Genomic DNA, 26,178 nt, shown 5'->3' on the forward strand with positions numbered 1-26,178 from the left:
TTCAATGATCAGAGAGAGAGATCTTAGGGCTTTGACTTCACCACAATCATCATACCATGGTTAATTATATCAACTCTAGAAATTTAACAATTATATTTTCCAAATGAATTGAACTCAATAACATTCGTTCAATTCGGGTTTTAAAAAAATATGTTTTACAAAATTCAGCTAACTATAACCTATCTGCGGTAAGCATGGACTATCCACCTACCTACTTTAACTACTTTGCAAACAATTCACCTTTTTTAAGCATAGATTATGAAAACATTCTTTTGTAAAAAAACATTGGAATACCATTATATGACCTCTATTCTCATGTCCGGCAGAGCTCCGCCAGATACCGTCCAATAAGATAGGTTGAGAATAGAAAATAAACTATTACATCTAAGATAAGGTAATAACAGTTTATAATCTACTAAAGTATGAAAACTAATTGAGTTGTCTCAATTGCTCATAGTCATATAATCAAGAAAACATAATATATTAAAATAATCCCAGAGTTAAAACAGTCAAACCATAATACTATATTGGGTTACATCAGCGCCCTGAGAGAGGAATTAGCTACTCATGACGATGTCGGATATCATCTGTGTTGGAGTTGTCTCCATCGTCACGGACGGTACTTCTCTTCTCAGGATCTTCACCTTCTAAGGTTGTAGGAACCCTCAAAGCCACCATAGTCAGCTTTCTGAATCACACGGCAAATTAGAACTTGGAATTTCCAACCCCTTCTATCAAGGCTTACGCCTTCTTTTATAGAAGAAAATAGGTATTTGGTGGGCTTTTAGGTCTTATAGCCCATCTAGGATGAGATATGGCTGGCAAAGAGAACAATCCCGTACTTTAATTTTGACATGTCATGGAAGGCTCGAGCTTTAGGAACAGAGGCTCGAGCTTTAGGAATAAGACTCAAGCTTCTTTGGATTGATGCTCGAGCTGCAAGAATTGGTGCTTGATCTTCACTTTGACACTTGGCCAATTTTCTTTAAATATTTTTCGAAGCAACTTTTTCTTCAATACTTAGAATATATTTGGGACTGAAATCTTTTAACATTGCTCGATCCAAGCTTCATGAGCTCAACCACTAGGTACCAGGCTCGAGCATTTAGGACTCAAGGCTCGGGCTTTAATGAATGGTGCTCGATCCTTGGGGTTAGGCACAAGGTTTGGGAGCTTGGAAATCAACTCTTCAAATTCCGACGCCTTGTGCTCGAGCTTGAGGGTCAAGGCTTGAGCACCCTATGGTTAGGCTCGAGCACCCTTTGTTCAGGCTTGAGCCTGAAGGTACAAAGCTTGAGCTTCAATACCTTGTTGACTTTTCTTCTTTTCTTTGTTGTAATGCTTAAGCCTCAACACTTGGGCTCGAGCTCTGGAGCTTGAATTTCTTCAAACTTCACCATTTAAGCTCTCGACTTGCTCTGAATGACCGACATCGACTCTGTAAGTTTTGATATCATCATAAAGTCCCGGTTTTAACCATTTCTCTGGAAAAGTACCTACAAACACACATTAAACATAAATCAGTCTAACTATGGATAGAAGTATCACTTTAGGCCTTAACATACATATATTTAGGGGCTCGAATATGTATATATTGAGCGCTCATCACCAGTACATTCCAAGAATGACGTCAAACCATGTCATCTCGAGAAATATACGATTGAACTCCAGTACTTGTTCGGCAATGGTAATGGAATAACCGCGACAAACCCTACTAAGAGTGACTGAACCCCCAATAGGCGTGCCAACACAAAGTGATCTGTCTAACTAGCTAACCTCTAATCCCAATACCCGTACAAATCATGAAGCAATGAATGAATTGGAAACACCAGAATCAAATAATACACGAGCCCAAGAATGGGACACAAGAAACATACCCTTAACAACTGAACGACTGGATGATGGCTCGGCTGGAGTGAGTGCAAACACACGACCCTGAGTCATCTGCCCCTGAGAACCACATGTCTGTTAACCAGACTGCTGAGTGGGTGCACTCGAAAAAGCCCCTCTCCCCGGTCGAGAACTCTGAGCTGTCATAGCTGGCTGAGATGGCTGAGGTGGTGGTGGCGGTAGAAACTCTGATTGAACTGTAGTAAACTGCATCTGCCTTTACTGTAAACCTCCACCCCTGCCAGAACCACTGCCTCACTATGGACAATCCCTTACCCTATGGCCCTGCTAGCCAAACCTAAAACATCCACCTGATGCTGCTTGAATCTGAGTGCACTGGGTCTTGTGGTGCCCTAACTGCCCACATTTGAAGCAAGTCACCTGAGTTTAAGTGCACTGGGACTTGAAATGTTTCAGCTGCCAGCATCTGAAATAAGTAACATTCGGTTTAGAAGACCCAATAGACACTAAAGCTATGGGTGCGGATCTGACTGACTTCTGTCCCCGGAACCCTAACTGTTCATTCTTCTACTTCTTACTTGATTGACCCTCGGAGATAGCACTCATGCTCCTGTTATGCTTATAGGACTCCCTGATAACCTTGCTATCCTTACTTTCGGCCTCAACCACTAAGGCATTTCGCACTGCTTTTGCATACACTGTCGATTCTGAGGCAGTTACAATTGGCCTGATGGTAAGATCAAGGCCATCAACAAATTTCTCTATCTTTCCTTCATCATCATTAGCAATCCCAGGTGCAAATCTCAAAAGTGACGTAAACTTGTTCTCGTATTAAGTGACAGTCATATTTCTCTACTTCAACCCATCAAACTCTTTTTCTAGTTCTCTCTGCTTATGTGCCGGAAAGTACTTAATTTTGGATAAATTACGCTTTCCATAAACGTTTATTACTTAAACCACCTTCCATGAGATTTAAGAGATATGTTTTATGACATTTCTAATTTTTTCTTTTTCTACACTTGTCGAGCATATTTTATAAAATGATTAGTTTTCCTTTCTCTTATACAAGAGGAGATCAAAATAATAATTGGTACAAACCTCAAGTAAAACGAGTGTTATTTACATTTTAATTTTTGGACATTAACAATTTAAGCATGGTACACGAATCATGACTTCATGAGATTGTTATTGAGAAATAATAGTGTGTTATTTTACTTTTTCTTTTAAAAAAAGAAATGCTCCCATAGATATATACAGAGTAGTTGTGGCGTCATCATGTCTTTGCATCAACGGTTATAATGCAGCTCCCAATGATATACAGAATAGTTGAGCAACACAGGTCAATTCCCACCTTATCCAATTCTCTCCTCTGAAAGCATATGCTCTCTCATGGATCCCTTCGATTTCTTCTCCACCCAGACCCATAGCTGCAAGAAGACAACCTAAAACAAACTCAGATTCTGCACAAAAATCTCTGTTTCTCTCTCGCACACAAGCAGACAGTGAGGGTGTGTGTAATACACAACCCAACCCATTAAGGGCTTTAGCAAGACCCTCCTTCACATTCAACCTCTCAATCTCTCCAACTCAATCATCCCCTCCAAAACCCAAAACCCACCTCAAATTCCCAATTTCACTCCCCACAAACACCCAAAACTCATATTCAACTCCATTGATGTCTCGAAAGAAGACACCCCCCTTTCGGAAAAACCCATTTTGGAACAACCCAATTCAGCTCCACTTTCCTCTGAGACTACTCCACCATCTGAGCCTGAGAATATTGATAAACGTAGACTGGAAGAGAAATTTGTGGTCTTGAACACCGGAATTTACCAGTGCCGGTCATGTGGGTACCTCTACAATGAGGCCGCGACCCGGCTTATCCGGTCCCGCCGGGGCTGCAATTCGACAAGCTGCCGGAGCACTGGCGGTGCCCAACTTGCGGGGCGGCGAAGAGCTTCTTTGAGAGTAAGAGTGTGGAGATTGCAGGGTTTGCTCAGAACCAGCAGTTTGGACTTGGTGGTAACACACTCACCTCTGGCCAAAAGGTTGTGCTCATATATGGTAGCTTGCTCTTCTTTTTTGTGTTGTTCTTGTCTGGTTACTTTCTTCAATAATGGAGGATTACATGAAATTGGTATAGTTTATAATTTTGTAGCTTTGTGTTGTGACATTCTGTTTTTGTATTGAAAATGTTGTATTGAATACATGAGATAGAAGAGTTCAATGTCAATTGAATGGTTTTTAATACCATATTTTGTTTGCATAGATATTGTGTTGTTCTTAGCTGGTTACTTTCTTCAATAATGGAGGATTATATGAAATTGGTATAGATTATAATTTTGTAGCTTTATGTGTTTTGACATTTTGTTTTTGTGTTGAAAATGTTGGTTGAAAGCTTGAGATAGAAGAGTTCTATGTTAATTTTATGTTTTCTATGTTAATTGTTGGCACCTTATATATGTGGATGTGGATATCTCCCAAAATATGAATACTCGTTTTAGAAAAAACCGTGAGCACAGGAAGGAAAGGGTGTAAAAGAACAATATGTCCTGGTAAACTATGGATTATAAATATGTTCCAAGTGTAAATTTAATAATTGTATTACACAAAAGTGCTGGTGTGTCCACTGTCCAATAACTGTAACATAAATGAATCCCACCAATTCATTCAATTTTTAATTTAGCCCTTGACCTCTTCAGTTCATGACTCTAACCTTCATTTCATTGACACTCCTTTTGATTCTCGCATTCCCATAATAAGATTGCAAAATGAAAAGTTTGCGGCCTTTGTCAGTACACAAGACTTTTGGAGTTCCATGAATTCCAGAATAGAAATGTAGTCCTCAGATGATATGAAAATGTATCATGTTTTCATCAATATTTATCTCTTTGTATTTTCTTATGTGACCAATGCTGTATGCAAATATTAGGGGAAGAGGAGGACCAAAGTTGAAATGGGTACTGGTTGTGTTAGTGACGAAGGATATGATGCATGTAGTTTGACCCCTTAAATAGAGCAGAGTTGAAACATAAGATTCATGTAGCCAACACCAAGCAGTTAGGAAAAAAGGATTGGTTGTTGTTGTTGTTGTATTACCAGTGAGGTATGCACAAATTGAGGTCCAGGATCGGTGATAATCTGAGCTATTTTTTTCCCGGTCTCAGTAGTTTGGGGTTTCCTGCTGACCTTGCTAAAAGTAAAAATTCATAATATGTGGTGTTACAATCATTTTCTCTGTAAATTTTCTACACACTTTTCTCGGAAAACCAATGCATGTCAAGTTTGTTTTGCTTCTTTGTTTGTTAAACCTTCTGAAGAAACGTCACTCTTCAAACCAAATTTATTTTTTCATTCCCTGAATGATGCATGATGAGCGCCGGTAATGATTCTCCAAACGCAATGCAAGATTGAATATTGAGAATAGATATATTAATAAATTGCTAGTCATATTGATATTCCAAGGAATTTTTCCAAAAAGATATCTTGATCAGGTAGAACATTGTCTATGAAACATGGTTTGCAGTTGCGGTATCAATCACGGTTAAGATGTAATGGACTCGGAGTGAATATCGGTGTAAACCGACCAAATTAGTCGGACCTTTGAAGAAGGGTTATGAACCGGCCACCATGCTATGAAATGCATAATAGCTAATATAGTGATGGCCTTTTCCACCTACTTTGACTTGTGAGGTATTAGGTATTAAACTCAAAATTAAGAGAGTGAGAGAGAGAGAGAGAGAGAGAGAGAGAGAGAGACTGGGGAATTCTAGGAAAAAAGAAATTGCAGCTATATGAATGGAAGGTATTTGAATTTGTACAGATATCACTTAAATTCTCATTTACATGGAATTGTTCAGAAATAAAAAGCTCATTTTTTTTGTTTTCCTTTTTTTTTTTTTTTTTTTTTTTTTTAATTAGTGGTACTAGAAAATGAGCAATTTATACAACCCAGCTCAACCTTTCTATCACTTGAGCACAGATAAATAGATCTACTCCAATCCCGCTCAACTGTTTTGCACTTGGATCCTCTTCTGTAGTGGTGTTGAACACAGTTTTTTTCTTCGTAAATGGTGTTGAACACATTAATTCTCCTTTTTTGAAAAACCCTACAGCACGGTGCTATAACAGCATATGATCTGAGCTATAGCCCTTGTATTAGTTGAGTTGAGACGGGAAGCACACAGATCATTGCAAGCCACTTGGTGCGTGAAGGCTGAACGGTGTCGAACACTTACGCAAAAAAAAAACCATGTTTCTCCACAGAACCAGTGTCACAGCCCTTCTTCTACCAGTTTGAAATTACTGGTTTTGTGACTACATTTGTGATTTTGTGAGTTGACTATCTCTTTTCTCTGAAGTAGTAAGATTGTCCTAACGACACTACCATGAAAGCAAGCATTAAAGACTTTACACTAGTGGGATGCCTACCTAGAAGAGGGTCAATTTGTACTTTTTTATTACTACGTTAACACCACCATGAAAGCAAGTTCTGTACTGATTACATATTCCCATCAACAACCATATCATACAAAAATGTCATTATATTTCTATAAAGAAAGCGATAACTGCTCTTCAACAAACCACAAAAAAGGAATTTTTTTTTATTTAATATCATTATGGAACTATTCCACTTCCGAGTACAATCAGAAATGTTTTATTTTTCGTTGGTTACAAACACTGGCACACATTTGTCCCTAATAGGAGTTAAACCCCCCTCTTTCAGTTTCAAAAGTAGAGGAATGTTGCTGGATTACACACCTTGGCATACAACCAGCAATTTAAGGAGAAAAAAAAAGAAAAAAAAAAAGATAACATTTCATAGTTGAAGCAAAATTAAGAAATACAAAGTCAGTTCAGCATAGTTGAAAGAAATTAAGAAGTACAAATTCAATTCAGCCACTACATTACACAACAGTCCAACCAGCAACAGCAAATGTCTCCCATGCCTAAGGGGTGGGCATCGTTTACAGTACAATACACAACTTGATAGACAATTTCACAATAACTCAATAACCAAATGAAAAATACTGGACAGCCCAGCAATATATATATATATATATATAAGTTCCATGATTTTGTGATTCAGCATTAGTTTTCCAACACAGTATCCATTAAAATCCACGTGTCCCCTGCAAAAAAAAAAAAGGAGCGTCCATGGGTTTTGTCAGTCAAGAATGTGAAAATTATAATACCCAGTAACAATAAAATAATTAATAATAAGAATTGAACTCAAAGCACCCCATAGATGTCTGTTACCATATTGTAGTGGCTTTGGCACAATTTTCTATTTCAGCAAAAATGATTCAAGTAGAACTGTGCATGTGTTTTGAACATACCCTAGTCAATTTGCCTACCTCAGTAATTCTAAATCGGTCCAATAAATATATATATATATATATATATATATATATATATATATATATTAACAACTGAATTTTTAGTACAGTAAATTTTAACAATTGAGTTTTAAATGTTGAATTTTGAGCAGTAATTATAGATTGAGAATTTTTTTTTTTTCTTTTTATATTGTAAGTGTCCAACTATTAGCAATAAGTGCAATCACTCAATTAAAATCTCTCCTTATTTTTAGTAGAACTTATATTTTAATCGACACTCAAATTGTGCTATATAATGATTCAAGTCATACTCGAGGTTAACCCATATTACTTTGATGAATAATTGAAGAAAATTTATCAACCACCATCTCCTCTTTTCTTTAATGTTGAATAATAATCATACTCACCAGGAAAAAGAAAATTGGAATCCAACAAAGATTATCAAAATCCAACAAAGAGGTCAAGAAGAAATCCAACAAAGATTATCCAAATCGCGAAATGGCATACAAAGATTACCTGCAAAAGGAAAAAAAATGTCCCAACAAAGATTATGAAAATCGCGAAATGGCATACAAAGGATCAACATAATGTGTACAAGTACAACTAGGAATTTGAAGACTGAGAAAGGAGCATCAGGAATCTTAATAGAAGAAAATATTTAATGTTGAATAATAATCATACTTACCAGGAAAAAGAAAATTGGAAGCAAGAAGACAAAGATGAACAAAAAAAAAACAGGTAACAACTTCCAAATAATTCAATCATGAACATGGCATAACAAAATGGAGAAGCATTAGAAACAAGAAGATTAAGATGAACAAAACAAAAGCAGTTAGCAACAAATGAAGAACATTGGCTTGAAAGTTGTATTAGATTTAGAACTACCTGAAATTTCATGGTAGAAACAGAATTCAAATCAAACATAACCGTCACCATTAATTTATTAAGCAGGAAAAAGTTGTTACTTGTCTTTAGAAAGTCTGGGCCAATTGAAAAACTGTATGCAAAATAAAAAATGAAGGAAAAAGAGAAGAGGACTTCAATAAATTATAAGAAAACAACTTTGGATAGAAAGCAACAAGGAATGGTGAATCACGTACGAAAAATAGAGAACATTGAGAGGATCCGTGATTTGGTGGCCTTGTATAGTCACAAAGCTGCCCACAACAACTTATCACAATTGATTTATACTTTAAGAGAGACCATAAAAAATAAATAAATAAAAGAAAGATTAGTTAATGAAAGAAATTCAACTTACAATAACGAGTTTCCCAGCATTTTCCAGACTCTCCCTACCTTAATTGCAAGCTTGCAGCAGCAGCTGGAGCCCAAGAAGAAATCCTTACCTGCAAAAGGAAAAAATGTCACAACAAATATTATGAAAATCGCGAAATGGCATACAAAAGAACAACATAATGTTAATAGTCACTGAAGCATAATAGCTTTCACAACCACTTCCACCACTCACTGAAGTAGTGCAATGAAAGAGAAATTCAATGGATAGAAGATAGAAACAAGTTTGTTTAAGTTGCAGGGAGTGTAGAACAAGTACCTGATTGGGTTTTTCTGGACGATTACAAACCACTGAATCATTCTCACTCTAAGTTTATGATGTCTTCACCTACGAGGTTTATGTGGCGGATTCGGGAAATCTTGGACCAATCTTCCCCTTTCTCCCTTTGGAAACGTGGTTTCAGAAATGGACATCCGAATATGTCCAGGTAAGAGAGGGAGTTGGGCAGCCCCTCTTCTGGCAAGGACTGGAGCTTAGGGCAAAAACTGATGTGTAGGTCTGTAAGAGAGGTGAGGTGTTGAAGGCCCTTGTGGTTCAGTGCTTTCAGATTTGAAAGGTCCCAGATGTCAAGTCTAGTAAGAGTGGTGGGCAACAGGCACTCATCCGGAAATGACTCCAACTCTTCTTCTTCACTTTCACCGCCGATCCTGAATTCTTCAAGAGATGGGAGTTTTTGCTGCAAATCCCACCTCATCCGGCCCTTCATCAGTTTATTGCAATTAATGATATCAAGTCTCCTTAAGTTGGATGGCAAACCTTCGTCTGGAAATGATTCAACTTCTGGACATTCTTGTATCTGAAAATTATGAAGAGATTGGAGGGTGTGCATTTGATGCGGTAGCCGCTTCAGATTCTCGCAACCCCAGATTGTCAAATACATGAGATTGGGAATGGCCAATAATCCTCCTCCATCTCCACCACCATGGGGAAAGGATACCATTTTAGGGCAATTCTTTATTTCAAGGTTTATCAGATGTTGAAGCATGGTTGGGATCAAGAGCGTTTCCAAATCCATACACGACTTGATGTAGAGATCACGAAGCTTTGGAAAGAAGCCTAACCACAGCGACTTGAGAAGATCACAGCTTTCATTAATACTCAAAACTTCAATGGATGTGGAGTAATTATACTCCTTCATCTCCTCGGACAGGGGAAACTCTAATCTCCTACAGGAGGAGATGTCAAGTGTTTTCAATGTAGCGATGGGCAAAGACACCTGAAGAAGAGATGAACAATCAGAGATACGCAACTCTTCAAGACAATTGTTGATGATTTCCTCTGATGCTAGGGACTGTAGACCTTCACATCTTTTGATCTCCAGCGTCTTAAGCTTCGGCGGCAGCCTCATGTCCGGAAATGACACAAGCCTCCGGCATTCCTCTATCTTCAACCTTTCAAGATTTACTAATCGGCACAACTCCTGTGGCAATTCCTTCAAGTTTGACATCCCTGAAATCTCCAATTCCTGTAGAGAAGACAGGTGTTGCATTTGCTGCGGCAATTCCGTCAAATTTGGAATATTTGAAATCTCCAATTTTTGAAGAGAAGACAGGTGTCGTAGCTGTTGGGGCAATTCCGTCAAATTTGGAATATTTGAAATCTTCAACTCCTGAACAGAAGACAGGTGTTGTAGTTGTTGGGGCAATTCCGTCAAATTTGGAATATTTGAAATCTTCAACTCCTGAACAGAAGACAGGTGTTGTAGTTGTTGGGGCAATTCCGTCAAATTTGGAATATTTGAAATCTTCAACTCCTGAATGCAAGGAAGTCCTTGCAGTAACAGCCTAACTTGATTGGATCCGGAAATGTTAAGCTTTGTTAGGATTGGGGAGCGGATAGATAATTCACTGGTCAACTTGGGACAATTGTCTATAGAAAACTCTATAAGGCTAGAGAACTCTTTAATCCCTGATGCTTCCCACTCCTCCCACTCTGCCATTTTATAAAACCTTAGTGTCTCCAAAGATTTAAACGGTTTGATTGAAGAAGAAGCATTCCCATAGAACTCCCCACCGACCTTCCTTATTGCATTCATGCTTTCAATTGTTAAATATTTTAGAGAGGGTAACTGCCCAATTGATGGCAAAGAAGAGCAATTTTCACAGCCTATAAGATCCAAGGACACCATGTCATGAAACGAATTACCTTTCTCTAACCAATCTGAAAATCTTTTGCCACCATAGTTAATGATACGGAGATGCTTCACTCCATCATGAGGATGTAGGTTGTCTAGTACAACTCTTTCATTTTGTAAATTGTCAGTATCGCTGCCCCATTTCAGCTCTAACCCTTCAAGATGCTTCTTTCCTTTTAGATTTGCCTCTGATGCCTCTAGACCACTGGTTACATTTTGAAGCTCTGAAATGCAGAGTTGCCCCCGAAGTTCACAAAGTTCCTTCAACCCACTAATTCTTGACCCACCATCCTTGCCAACTACAAAATTTGTTAAATGTTGGAGATCTTTCAATTTGCTCACTTGCGTTGGCATCTCAGTCAATCTAGTTTCTGTTATATCAAGATAGCGCAACTTTATTAGTTTTCCCATGTTGACGGGCAATTCAATGAGGTTTCTACAATATGACAAGTCCAATGTCTGTAGGTTGCACAAGGTTGTTACTGAATCAGGTAACCGACTGATTTTTGTAAAAGAAAGATCCAAATAGCGTAAATGTATCAAATTTTCAATCGACTGAGGCAATTCATGAATCTTATATCGAGACAGAGATAACACCCTTAAGCATCTCAGGTATGGCAACATATCATGTAGAAACTTATTGCCCAAGAAAGATTGGCCACGTTTTGAAAATCCTATGAAAGTTCGTAAATGGCTTTTCGCCTCATTAACAACTTTGAATTTCTCAAATGCATCATATTTGCTCCGAACATATGAGAAATGACGAACTTTTTCACAATTACAATCAAGTGGCTTATCATCATCCAACCAAAAGCAGAACTTTCCAGATATATGTTGAGCTAAATCATGGAATAGGTCATGCATTACAAAATAGGAATTGTCATCACTTGATACCTGAAAGAAAGACCTTGATAATAGTTGAAGAAAGTAGGAATGACCTTCATCTTCCACTGATTTTTTGCTTTTGGGTTGCTGTACAAGATCTTCGGCTATCCACAGTCGAACTAACTTTTCCTTCTCAAAATTGTAATCTTTAGGAAATTTTGAACAATGTACGAAGCATCGCTTTAAATGTGAAGCAAGATCATTATAGCTCAATTGCAGAGCCGGAGAAACGTTGCTCTCCAAATGCCACACCTGGCTTTCTAATATTTCTTTCCAGCCCTCCATATCCTGTTTAGAACGCAAGAGACCTCCCAGTGATATTACTGCTAAGGGCAAGCCTTTGCACTTCTGCACAATTTGTTCGCCAATCTTGATCTTTCGTTCTGAATGAGCCATACAATCTCCACTCTGAAATGCATGCTTTTCAAATAATGACCAACAATCTTTAAATGATAATTCCTCCAAGCAATGACTAGGAATGGTGCCCATTGCTGATGCGACATCGTCAATGCGTGTTGTTACAATAATTCTACTTCCATGTGCTCCATCACTGAATGGTATTCTTAAACGATTCCAATCATCGTAAGCATGCTTCCAAACATCATCTAAGACAATTAGAAATTTCTTCTCTTTGAGAGTCTCTTTCAACTTAATTTGAAGTTCATCGAGGCTCTCGATGTCATTGTTTGATCTAGTAACACCGTCAAGAATTTTCTTTGTTATCGTTTTAATGTCAAATGGATCAGAAACGCAAGCCCATGCTTTCATATCGAATTCCTGAGTTACTCTAGCATCATTATATACGAGTTGAGCAAGTGTCGTCTTGCCCATCCCCCCCATTCCAACAATAGGGATCACATGAATCTGTTCCTTGGTTGAACTGTCAGGTAGCACCAATTTCATTATCTTCTCTTTATCGGTATTCCTCCCGTAGACATCAGATTCAACTACCAGAGAAGAAGTTTCTTGTGTTTTCCACTGTTTTCTTCCGACATTCTCTCTCAGTCCAAGAGAATTGTTTTGCTGGACAAACCCCTCCAACATACTGATGACCTTTTTCATCCGGAAATCTATGGCTTCATCAGATAGATAAGCAGAAGTGGAGGCGAAACAATTCATTCTCAACAGAAATTGCTTCATTAGATGGAAAGATCGAGTCAAACCAACCATACTTGTGGTGCTTTGGGTTTGGGGTTGATCATCTGATTCCAACTTGTCCCTCAAGGCCTTGGTAGCGATTTCGTCCAGCAAGTCGTCAGCTTGGTAGACAACATGTTGGAGCTCCTCAAGCCACTTTTTCACATTTTCGTTGGTAATCTGCTTGTCCTCAGCGTCATCCAGCAGTGCTTTAAGGGCCAACAAAGTCATCTTCAGCTTATGTACGAGTTCATCATCCAATTTTTGTTTGGAAAAGAAGCTTTTGAACTCGCGAGAAGCCAGCTGATCCAGCCGATTAAACAGCAAGTCAAAAGAAGCCGAGAGAAGTGCTCCAACAACCAATTCAGCCATCTTCTTAGTAAAGAGTGAGAGTGCAAGAAGAGGAGATCGAGTAGCTATGAAGAGCTTCTTCTAATCTTCAGATGCTGCAAGCAATATTATTAATTAAGAGAGAATACATTAAGGACCAAGAAAATTTCTAATTTCTAGCTAATATATTGTTTTCTCGGTAGCATGTAAACTAAGTGATAAAATTTTGACACCGTAAATTTTTTTTTTTTTTTGGTCACGTTTCTAAATTTTCAACCAACCAGCTGAATTAGAGAAAATATATACAACACTTGTGCTATACAAAATCATTTTACTCCCATTTCTAAAGCATCTCTATTAGTATTTTTGCATTTTGAACAAAAAAGCAAGCAAATTTATCAAAAACCTGGTACATTTGCTTTCTTGTATCAAGTCCAAAATTCATGAATGATCAACTATAAAAATGAAATAAAAAGAAGAGACAGACCAGATCGAACAAGGAGAAAAATACTTGGAAGAGCAGTATTTGATTTTTGATTGTATTAATTAGTAAATGGTACTTAAAATTACAGCTGATCGTGTTTTTGGTTTTAATATTTTGGTTACGTTTTGGATTTAATAAAATAAAATAAATTACAAAATGTTGTACCTGGCACTTAACGAAGGGGTCGGTTCGCCACACTTCTTATAACAAGCCAAGAGAAATGCTCCACCCGTGCGCCAAGGCTAGTTCTTTTCTTCCTCAAAGGAGAGAGAGAGAGTAACTGTGAAGAGTGCTGAGAGAGACTGAACAGGGAGAAAGTCGACTGTGAAGTGTCTGGAGAGAGCGAGAGAGACGCAGCAGTGAAAAGCCTCTTCAATGTTTCCATATTTTGATTAAGAAGGAAGAAGAAGTAAAGTTTAGTGGTAAATTCTTTTTCTTGCAAGTATTTTTTTTAAAAAAAAATGGAAATTAAAATTTTTGGGACAATAAAAAAAGTTAAAAGTAGAGCAAATTTTCTGGTAACAAATCAGAGATTGAAAAGGTTCTCTCATTCGAATAAATCAAACAAAAATAATTTACTAAAAAAAACTAAAATTTACCTGAAAACAAAAACAAATAAATATAGTAAAAAAGAAGAAGAAAAAAAGAATATAAACACAAAATAGGGACATGAAAGGGTAAATGTATTGAACTTATGTACACACTTGGAAGGGGGGAAAACTTAATCATAAATGCTTCAAATATTGTTTTGTGATTAAATTGTGATGTGGTTAGGATTTATTACAATTGTTCTTTTGAGAGAATGAATAGATTATACCATTTAACTATCTCTTTAATCTTTAATTTTCTGGTCAAGTGAATTGCATAAACTTCACAAAGGAACCAACTTTATAGGTCTCCTTTTTTTTTTTTTTTTTGTATAATTATGAAAATATTCTTAAATTGTTTTCTTTGAAGCCTCTTCAATGTTTCCATATTTTGATTAAGAAGGAAGAAGTCAAGCTTAGTGGTAAAAATGTCTTCTTTGAATTTTTTTTTTTTTTTTTAAAAAAATGGAAATTTAAATTTTTGGGACAAGAAAAAAAAGTTAAAAGTAAATCAAATTAATATAGTAAAAAAGATGGGGAAAAAAAAAAAAAAAAAAAAGAATATAAACACAAAATAAGGACATGAAAGGGTAAATGTACACACACTTAGTTATGGGAAAACTTAATCATAAATGCTTCAAATATTGTTTGGTGATTACGACTTATTTCAATTGTTCTTTTGTGAGAATGAATAGATTATACTATTTAACTACATGTCTTTCGGTATCAAAAAAAAAAACTTCTTCAATGTTTAATTTTCTGGTCAAGTGAATTTCAGAGCCTTCACAAATATGAAAATATTCTTAAATTAACTAAATATACTAAAATATGAAAAAAGAATATATAATAAAATTCTAAAATAATATTATCTAAAATTTAGTTTCAACTTGGGCGTACATTTAAAAAATAAATAAATAAGCTAGTACTTTGGATTATATTCCTCATAGGCTCCCCCTTAGATGCTTCTCGATGAGGAATCATTTTGATGGGTATAGCTTTTTTTATTGACCTGTGGTGGAACCAAATATGAAAAAAAAAAAAAAAAAAAAAAGGGAATTTTTTTATTATTATTTTTAATGACATCTTTATCTAAAGAGTTTAATTTCTTATAAAAAAAATATATAAAACAACATATTACATATGTATGAAATAAAAATTTCATTTACTATAATTTATCAATTATAAAACATATATATATATATATATATATATATATAACAAAATTCAAACTTTGAAGAATTTAGTTAGAAACTTCTTATAATTTTTTTTTTTTTTTCTCTCTCTCTCTCTATATTTATATATTTTCAATTTAAGCAGAACCCTTTCTCTAGTGTCACAACCCCCGCAATTCTCTCACTCTTAGTTCATGTACTTCTTAATTTCCCTCTCAAATGTCTTTCACTCTTGTAGAGATCTATCTCCTATTTTTTAAAAGAAAAAAGAAAAATAAAAATAAAAATAAATTGATGATAAGCTATGTAGCACGGATACGGGACAGGGATATGTTGACATGTCAAAGTTTTTAAAAAATAGGACATGCGTACAACGTGGATGTAGGTATAAATATAATTTTTTTATTTTTATACATCTATTTAGTAATAGTATTATAAAATTTTAATTTATTTATAATTTCTATATAAAGAGTTGTTTTGAAATGAATTAGAAAATGATATTATGTCATTATTGTAATGATTTTTATATCATATATATCAATATTTCACTACTTTGTTATGATAGTATTTATATTATTTTCAAGATTAGTAGGTAGACTTGTGTTAAAAATGTCCAAAAAGTATTGGCGAAGTGTTCGAAAGTATCAGCAAAGTATCTAGGAAGTGTCGGCAAAGTGTCCGAAAGTATCAGCAAAGTATCTAGCGAAGTGTCCCAAATAATAAAATTAATTTTTATTTATGGACACGTATATGAAATATTGAATACGTATACAAAGAGTGTCTGAGGAGTGTCGGTGTCCAACACGAATATGACATGGGTATAGCTTCCTCGTAGAACTCGTGCTTCCTAAATAATCGATAAGCAACTATATTTAATTATAAGATTGGACCTGAACCCAAATATAATATAATTTTTTGCTTTGCATTGAAGAAGTGCATAAATTAGTTTTTTCTCTTCTTCTTCTTCTTCTTCTTCCATTTTTTTTTTTTTTTTGTATGCTAAGTGAAAGTATAAATTAATTATGTATTCTCTCACTCTCTAGCATGCATCTGTATCTCCTTTTATATATATATAAAAGAGAAATGATGATAAGATTGTACCCTTTAATTTATTTTCGTAAGTGAAAGTATAAATTAGTTATCTATTATATAATTATAATAATATTTAGATAGAGAATTATATTCTAACTTTTCTTCCTATTTTATATGTAACTAGTAAAAACACACTTGACCTGAATAACAATCAATGTTGATATAACTTAAGTAAAAAATATATATATTCAAATAATGACAAGTAAAAATAAGAGAATCATACTCAAATATATAGAAATAAGAATTATTCAAATAATAACAAAAAAATAACGGCAAGTAAAATGAATAGAATTATACTGAAATAGAATAGAAGAAAGATTTTATTAATAAAAATCTTAATAAAATATCATAAATTAGGGAAAATTATATTCCATCAAATTTTACAAGAAAATAAAACAAAAAAAATAATGTCAAAGGTAAACTCAAAAGAATCATATTCAAACATAATAGATTAAAAAATAAATAAATTAATTAAATTGAAACCTCAAAAAATTACGGCAAAAATAAATTCAATAGAATCATATTTGAGTAGAAGAAATAATATATATATTTTTTAAGATAACTTAATCAAAAACCGTAAATTATACGAAACATGTTCTATCAAATTCAATAAAAAAATTTAAAATTACTACAAAGGTAAAACTAATAGAATCATACTCAAATAGAATAGAAGAAGAAATGAAATTTCTTTTAAATCAAAAACTTGAAAAATAACATAAAAAATAAATCAATAGAATTATACTTGAATATAATAAAATAAAAATAAAAATATTTTTTTTATAAAAAAAAAATAATCAAGAACTCTAAATTGGATGAAACCTATTCCATCAAATTTCACAAGCAAATAAATATAAAAAAATAACGGCAAAGAAAAAATCAATAGATCATACTCAGATATAATTAAAAATTCTTCTAAATCAATCTTGAAAAATAACAGTTGAAAAAAAAAAAAAAAAAAAAAGTCAATAGTCTATAGTCAATAGTAAAGAACTAAGAATTGAAAATTCTTTAAATGGAAACTTTAAAAACAGCAGAAGTAAAATTAATAAAATCATACTCAAATATAATTTTAAAAAAAAAAAGAATTTTGTATTAAAAAACTAATTTAATAAATAAAACAATTTTTGTATAATTAAAAAAAAAAAAAAAAAAAAAAAAACTTATTTAATAATTTTGTATAGCATTTTCCAATTAACATTGGACAAATTAAAGCTACTTTGGATTACGGGTCTCTCACGAAAGCATCATGCAAGAAAATGCTCCAATAAGTCTTAATCGGGATGCTCCAATAAGCCCCCCACGGCTAACTAACATGGGATAATGTACCTTCCGCATATATATATATATATATATATATATATATATATATATATATATATATACTAAAAAAATACTAATAATAATAATAATTTAGTAAAAAGAAATACTGAAATTCAATAAAATAAAATCAAATTAGAGAAAAAAAATATATTAAAATTCGATAAAAGAAATCTAATTAGAGATGAATATATATAATATTAAAAATATCTAATTAGAGAAGAAAATACTAATAATAATATAATAATAGGGAATACTGAAATTCAACAAATGAAAATATAATTAGAGAACAAAATTTATAATATTAAAAAAATTTATTTAATAATAGAGTAGTTGAAAATCTAATTAAAAATACTAAAATTCGATAGAAAGAAATCCAATTGGAGAAAGATATATATATATATATATATATATATGGAAGGTACATTATCTACACTATTAAGTTTATGTTTGTTTTAGTATATTAATTTATTTAATAATATCGAGCTAAAAAAATATTAATGTTAATAATAATAGTAATAATAATAATAATAATAATAATATGGTAATAAGAAATACTGAAATTCAATAAAACAAAATCTAATTAGAGAAAAAAAAAATATTGAAATTCAATAAAAGAAATCTAATTAGAGAAGAATATATATAATATTAAAAATATATAATTAGAGAAGAAAATACTAATAATAATATAATACTAGGAAATACTGAAATTCAATAAATGAAAATCTAATAAGAGAACAAAATTTATAATATTAAAAAATTTATTTAATAATAGAGTTGTTGAAAATCTAAGTAGCGAAGGAAATATATACTATTAAAAAACTAAAAATACTAAAATTCAATAAAAAGAAATCTAATTGGAGAAAGAAATATATGAAATTAAAAAACTTATTTAATCAATTCAATAAAAGGAATTATAATTAGAGGAGGGAAAAAATACCACAATTCAATTAAAGGATATATAATTAGAGAATGACATATATAGTTTATTTCAATAAATACATAACAGTTTTATATCAAAATATACCAATAAAATAGCAATGCAAAACTTATATATAAGCACTTTCACTCATGTGCAGCACACGTATATAAATGATTATAATTAAAATCAAATAATGTTTCATATTTCATGGCAACATCAAAAGAGTTTAATTTTCAAAAAAAAAAAAAAAAAAATCTAAAAATAACATGTAACAAAATTTTCAAAAAGAGCATACCAGAATTCAAACTTTAAAGAATTTAGTAAAAAAACTTCTTATATTCTTCTTTTCTTTATTTTTTTTATTATTTCAATTTAAGCAATTCTCTCAATTGTCTCACACCCTTGCAACTCCATCTCTCTCTCTTACTTTATGCACTTATTTTTTTTTATCTCTCGCACACTTCTCTCACTCTTTTGTATAGATTTATCTCTCCTTTTTAAAAATATATATATATATTTGATAATAAGCAACAATATTTGATGATAAGATTGTACCCTAACCGAAACATAATTTTTTTGCTTTGCATTGAAGAAACGTATGAATTAATTAAAAATATAAATTAGTTATGTATTTTGAGTATTCTCTCTGGTAGAGATCTATCTCTCCTTTTTTTCAAAAAAAAAAAAAGAAGAAACAAAAAAATTGATGATAAGCATTTAGTGTTAATTAAATTACATAAGATAGTTAATAATATAAAATATTTGCGTTCTCATTCAACATTGGCAAAGAAAATAAAAAAGAAAAAAAGATGTAAAAGATAAGCAAATAAACTACAGCTAATACCTTTATCTGCAAATTAAGATCAACATTGAAAAATTGGGATATAGACAAGGTTATATTAGTAGAGATATTTATAGCCAAATATATCCTTTTATAAAAATGAAAAAAAAAAAAAAAAAAAAAAAAAAAAAAAAAAAAAAAAAAAAACCTAAAAATAACATGTAACAAAATTTTCAATACACACATATTTATATATATAATAAACAGCATATCAAAATTCAAACTCTCTTGTAGCTACTTGTTGTAGCTACAGTTATTTGTAAATATTGTTTTTCTTTTACAAGGGGATGCCCTTGTTGTTTTACTTGTACATTCTTGATATATCTATAAAATTTTTCCACTTTACCCAAGGAAAAAAAAAATTCAAACTTTAAATAATTTAGTAAAACAAACTCTTCTCTTCTTTATCTTTTTTGTTTTCAATTTAAGCGATTCTCTATATTGCCTCACACCCTTGCAACTCCATCTCTCTCTCTCTTACTTTATGCACTTTTTTTGTTTCTCTGTTTGTCTCTCACTCTCTTCACCGAAACATAATTTTTAGCTTTGCATTGAAGAAACGTATGAATTAATTTGTTTTTTCCCTAAGTGAAAATATAAATTAGTTATGTTGAATCTGTTTATTGTCATATTTATATAAGTGGTAGTGATTTGTTATTTCCCTGTTAATAGGTTGTTTATTTGCTTATATGTAATTTGCCTATAAAAGGCCACTTTGTTTAATGAATTATGTATACTGCAGAAATTCTTTTTCATCAGCTTTATTGTTGAGTATTAATATTTGAGTTGCCTTTATCTTCTTTATTTCACTACACTTATTTATAGTGGTATCAGAGCTACGGTTGTAACCCACATTAAAAAAAAAAAAAAAAAAAAAAAAAACCAGTGAGGGAGAGTCAAGTAAAAGAAAGTGAGTTCGTGAGATAAAGTGATGTAGCAGCAGCTTTCTTTTTATTTCACTTGTTTTCTTTTTTACAGCAGCAGAGGACATAGGTGAACGATGGCATTAGAGACTTTTGTGCAACCAGCCATTCCACATTTCGATTGTCACTATGACCATTAGAGCATGCTGATGGAGAACTTCTTAAGGTCTGAGGAGTACTGGCAGGTTGTTGATTTTGGAGTAGCAGAACCAGTAGCTGGTGTTGTGTTAACGGAGACATAGAGGACAGAGTTAGAAGGATTGAAGCTAAAGGATTTGAAGGCAAAGAACTACCTTTTCCAAGCAATTGATCGCTCTAACTTGGAAATGATTCTCAGCAAAGAAACTTCCAAGCAGATTTGGGAGTCTATGAAGAAGAAATTTCGGGGATCAGCGAGAGCAAAAAGGCAGCAACTTTAAGCACTTTGCTCAGAGTTCGAAACATTTCGGATGAAGTAGGGAGAGTCCGTCTCTGATTTTTCCTCAAGAACAATGGCGATTATCAACAAGATGTGTATCTATGGCAAGAAAATTGATGACATTACTGTTGTTGAAAAAATCCTTCGGTCAATGATGCCAAATTTTAATTATGTGGTTTGCTCAATTGAAGAATCAAAACATCTTGATAATCTTTCAATTGATGAACTGCAGGGATCTTTGTTGGCTCATGAACAAAAATTGGCTCAATAAGAAAAAAGAAGAGCAAGCATTGCAAGCCTCCACCAACAATCAGCCTTTGGCAACAAATAGAGCAAATCGAGGAAAAGGAAAAGGTAGAGGAAACAATGATCGTAGAAACCAGCAACAAAACTCTGAAGATAATCAACTTAATGATTCTCAAGGGAGAGGAAAAGGTCTAGGTGGTCACCATTCAACCACTTTCAAACCAAAGTCAACAGACAAATCAAAAGTTGAAGGCTTCCGCTGTCATAGGTATGGCCATTATTGTTCAGAATGTCGTACGCATTTAAATAAAAATCGTGGAGAAAAATCTCACTTTGTAGAGAAGGAAGAAGAAGTGTCTTTGTTGATGGTTTGTCAAGCTAAGGAGGAAACCCACAAGAATTTGTGGTACTTAGACACAGGTTGCAGCAACCATATTTGTGCAGACAAGTCTGCATTCTCGAAGTTGGATGAATCTTTTCGTGATAATGTGAAGTTTGGTGACAACTCCAAAGTCTCTGTTACAGGAAAAGGAAAGGTGACAATCCAAACTAAGGGAAGTTCTACTTGTTGGAAACGGGGGCATTAAAAGCATAAACTTTGGATTCGATTTTGAATAGATTTCGCTAAGAATTTTTTATGGATCTATAGATGAGCGCGTTCCTCTCCGCAAGGAGATAAACGTGGTATATTTACTTTCTCAAATCCGTTTCTAAGTGAATGAGAAAATTAGCTCCAAAGTAAGTTGTTTGATAAGCCTAAATGGGTTTGCAAAATGTGGGAAATATTTGTCCCACATCGGAAAAATATTAAAACTAAAAAGCACCTTGAGGCCTATATAAACCCCCCTTGGGTTCATTCCTAAGTACTCCAATTCAGAATCATTTTCTCTAATTCTAAATTCTTTCATTCCTCTCTCTTCTTCTTCTATAAGTGTCTGTGGGTACGAACCCTTGTCTTTGGGTTCGAGCCTTAGTTAGTCACTCCTAGTCCAAGTTTAGTTAGTTACTCCGAGTTCGAGTTTGAGAGTACTACATCGAGCCAGTTCACGTATTCCTTTGGTTTGCAGTGTTACTATCGAATAAAGTAAAAGTTATTGTATCCTGGGAGATAGATGCTACTGAATCCGTTAGCACCATAGCAGGGCGAATCTATCTTAAGGACATAGAATCAAATTCTAGCCTCGACTTATTTCTAGGTTATTTTATTTGTTTTATTTTATTTAATAAGATATTAAATGTATAAATTATTATTTTATAATAATAATAATTATATATATATATATATACACACACATACATCATATTTTTGCATAATATTTAAATAGTAATACTATAGTGTATGGTATAGTTAGACCATAATTTTGAACTACAATCTTAAGATAGATTCAGCTTATACTATAGTTTAATTATTTAAATATTATTGTTATTTTATTTCTGTAAATTTGACTGTGCTCTGTATATTAAATATATTCCAGACTACTACTATGCCTAATGTTCCCATCAGTCATAGGGAGAAGCCCGAAAAATTTAATGGGGCGGACTTTAAAAGGTGGCGACAGAAAATGATGTTCTACCTTACAACTCTAAATCTAAGCAAGTACCTAACTGAAACTGCCTCAGTGCTAGAAGAGGGAGCAACTGACATTACTAAGCTATGAACTGTTGATGCATGGAAGCATGGAGACTTCCTATGCAAGAACTACATCCTCAGTGGATTGGACAACACTCTATATAATGTGTACAGTCCAATGAACACTGCTGAAGAGATAAAATTGAGGATGCTGGATTGAAGAAGTTCGTGGTCGGATGATTTCTGGACTTCAAAATGATAGACTCAAAGACAGTCATAAGCCAAGTGCAGAAGTTTCAGCTGATCCAACATGAGATACATGCTGAGAAGATAACTTTAAGTGAATCTTTTCAAGTAGCTTCAATCATTGAAAAGCTAGCACCTACTTGGAAAGATTTTAAAAACTACTTGAAACATAAACGCAAGGAAATGGGGCTCGAAGACCTGATGGTTAGGCTAAGAATTGAAGAAGATAACCGCACATCTTAAAAGAAAACCAGGAATTCTTCAATGGTGTCAAAGGCAAATGTAGTGGAAGCTGGACAAAAGAATAAGAAGAGGATGTACTCTGAAGAAGGTCCCAGCTAAGAAAACTACAAGAGATTCACTGTAAAGTGCTTCATATATGACAAGCTAGGACATCGAGTTAAAGACTGTCGTAGCAGGAAAGCACAACATAACCCCGAGAAAAAGACCACTGAGGTGCACATTACTGAGGAAGATAAGTTGATAGCTGATGTGTCAGAGCTAAATCTTTCAGTTATGGTTTCTGAAATCAACCTTGTGAGCAATAATAGAGAATAGTGGGTGGACACAAGAGCTACTCGTCATGTTTGCTCAGAAAAGAGGATGTTCACTACCTATGAAGCTATAGATAATGAAAAATAACTCTACATAGGGAACTCTTCTACTACAAAGGTTAAAGGACAAGGAAAAATCAAGCTACTAATGACCTCAAGAAAAGAGCTCACTCTTAATAATGTGCTGCATGTACCAGACATCAAGAAAAACTTGGTCTCTGGGTCACTCCTAAGCAAGAATGAGTTCAAGCTGGTCTTTGTATCTGACAAGTTTGTGTTGACTAAGAATGGGGTATATGTGGGCAAAAGGTATCTAAGTAATGGATTATTTGAGTTCAATGTAATGACTGTTGTACCCAAAGCTATTAATAATAATAATAATAAAGTTAATGCTTCTTCTGCTTATATGATTGAGTCATCTGATGTGTGGCATGGTAGGTTAGGACATATTAATTATGATACGATTCGTAGATTAATTAGCATGGATTCTATACCTAAATTTAGTATTGATTTAAATAAAAAATGGCAAATATATATTGAATCAAAATTGACTAGAACCTCATTTCACTCTATAGAGTGAAGTGCTGAACCTCTAACATTAATTTATAGTGATATTTGTGACTTTGAATCTGTGCCAACCAGAGGTGGAAAAAAGTATTTCATTACTTTTATTGATGATTGTGCAAGATACTGTTATGTATACTTGTTAAGAAGCAAAGATGAAGCCTTGAAAATGTTTAAATATTACAAGAATGAGGTTGAGAATCAACTTGGCAAGAAGATAAAGGTGTTTAGAAGTGATAGAGGTGGTGAATACGAAGCACCATTCGCTAACATTTGCTCAGAACATGGTATTATTCACCAAATTACCGCTCCTTATTCACCTCAACAAAACGGTGTTACTGAACGCAAAAATCGTACCTTAAAAGAAATAATAAATGCTATATTGATAAGTTCTTGTTTAACCCAGAATTTGTGGGGGAAAGTTTTACTTTCTGCTAATTATGTTCTCAACAAAATACCTTAAAAGAAAACAAATGTGACACCTTATGCATTATGGAAAGGTCAAAAACCTTCCTATAAATTCTTAAAAGTGTGGGGGTATCTAGCAAAGGTTGCAGTTCCTCTCCTAAGAAAGTTAGATAGGACCAAAAACCTTTGATGGTATTTTCATAGGCTATGCACAGAATAGTAATGCATATCAATTCCTTGTGCATAAATCAGACATTCTTGACATCCATGTCAATACAATTATTGAGTCAATGAATGTTTGTTTCTTTGAGGATATATTTCCTTGTAAAAATCCTCTTAAAAAAAATTATAATATTGCTAATAGCAATATACAAGAGAATATAGACCAAGAGTCTATAGATAATGAAAATAAGGAAGAACCTAGATGTAGCAAAAGAGGTAGAACGTCTAAGTCATTTGGTTTTGATTTTCCAACATATATATTGGAGAATGAGCCACAAAGCTATAAAGAAGTTATGTCTTCTCCTGAAGCTCCTTTATGGAAAGAAGCCATAAATAGTGAAATTGAATCCATCATGCAAAATCATATTTGGGAGTTAGTGGATCTTCCTCCTAGTACTATACCTTTAAGGTATAAGTGAATTTTCAAGAGAAAGATGAAGCTTGATGGTTCAATAGATAAATATAAAGTTAGGCTTGTTGCTAAGGGATACAGGCAAGAAGAAGGCTTGGATTATTTTTATACATATTCATAATAATTGGCCACAATTGTTTAAGATTCTTTTTTAAAATTTTATTATTTGGTGATCATAAAATCAGGATTTGATTGTAACTTTAAGATAATTTTGTAAATTTCTTGTTAGTGGCTAGCTAACTTAAAAATATCAGGGAAAATCTCTTCAATCTTCAATTTTCTGCTTTTGTTACATTGGATCCTTAGTAATGTGAATTGCATAAAGTTCAAAAACGAGCCACTTTTATACTTTTTCTTTTTCCTTTTTTCATAGTTTTGAAATTTTTGTTACATATATTAAATATAAAAATAGAAAATATAATGAAATTATAAAAAAAATATGTTTTACAAATTCAAGAGTCCTTGTTTTAAAAATATGTTTATTACATTGGCCGTGAATAAATTTTTAAATTTGCCCCTGTGATGAGGTCCGCCAATTTTGAAAAATTGAGACTTTGATAAATTAGAAATGTTATAAAAAATAGTACATTAATTTTAAAAATAAAACACAATAATGAAACAGTCAAAAATAAAAGATGGATTATTAATATGGGAGGAAGGAAGTAAATAAATATACAAAATTGTATAATAATATATTTTTATTTATTTATTTATTTTTGTGAGGAATTCTTATGATCTTGATTGCAAGAACCAATCTAGCTACTGTGGGAAAAGACACAAACTGTTAACAGAATTGGAGGATGCATTCGCATTCTTTTATTCAAGGCAGGGTTTATAAGAGAAGATTATTAAGAGAGAACTAAATCATCAATATATATACATATATATATATGTGTGTGTGTGTGTGTGTGTGTGTGTGTGTGTGTGTCATCTTGTGCCAAACTATTTCAAGGTTAAAAGTTTAAGGGATTCTACCAACACCAAAAAAAAAAAAAAAAAATAGGTATATGAAGTTGATTATATATACTATTATGAAATGAGGAAACAGTAAATTTTAATTAGAGAAGAAAATACTAATAACAATATAGTAATAAAAAATATTAAAATTTAATTAGAGAACAAAATTTGTAATATTCAAAAAATTATTTAATAATAGAGTAGTAGAAAATCTAATTAGCGAAGGAAATATATACAATTAAAATACTAAAAATACTAAAATTTAATTGGAGA

The 26,178-nt window shown here is 33.0% G+C and overlaps 2 protein-coding genes across 2 annotated transcripts in view; both read right to left on the bottom strand.

Annotated features, from left to right (window-relative positions):
* Window positions 1-6,952: 6,952 nt before the first annotated feature.
* The window catches only part of LOC132299856 (putative disease resistance RPP13-like protein 1), a 37,164-nt gene continuing 17,938 nt past the window's right edge, over window positions 6,953-26,178 (bottom strand). Inside the window, exons 4-5 of the transcript XR_009480207.1 lie at window positions 8,449-8,531; window positions 6,953-6,983 (exon numbers count right to left, since the gene is read on the bottom strand). The gene's annotated coding sequence lies outside the window, so the exon portion shown is untranslated. The remainder of the gene's footprint in view (window positions 6,984-8,448; window positions 8,532-26,178) is intronic.
* Window positions 8,465-15,053, bottom strand: LOC132299855 (putative disease resistance RPP13-like protein 1). Its single transcript, XM_059796719.1, has 3 exons — window positions 13,620-15,053; window positions 8,743-13,086; window positions 8,465-8,536 (listed from the first exon to the last, which is right to left on the bottom strand). The coding sequence occupies exon 2, from the start codon at window positions 13,010-13,012 to the stop codon at window positions 8,786-8,788; it is 4,227 nt and encodes a 1,408-aa protein (XP_059652702.1). The 5' UTR covers window positions 13,013-13,086; window positions 13,620-15,053; the 3' UTR covers window positions 8,465-8,536; window positions 8,743-8,785.

Source organism: Cornus florida, unplaced genomic scaffold (assembly GCF_030987335.1).
Source record: "Cornus florida cultivar Cherokee Brave unplaced genomic scaffold, ASM3098733v1 CherokeeBrave_3.0.0_Hap2_Chr03, whole genome shotgun sequence".
Classification (NCBI taxonomy): Eukaryota; Viridiplantae; Streptophyta; class Magnoliopsida; order Cornales; family Cornaceae; genus Cornus; species Cornus florida.

Coding starts and splice junctions, on each gene's coding strand:
- LOC132299855 (XM_059796719.1), bottom strand. CDS start 13,012: ATGGCTGAATTGGTTGTTGGAGCACTTCTCTCGGCTTCTTTTGACTTG.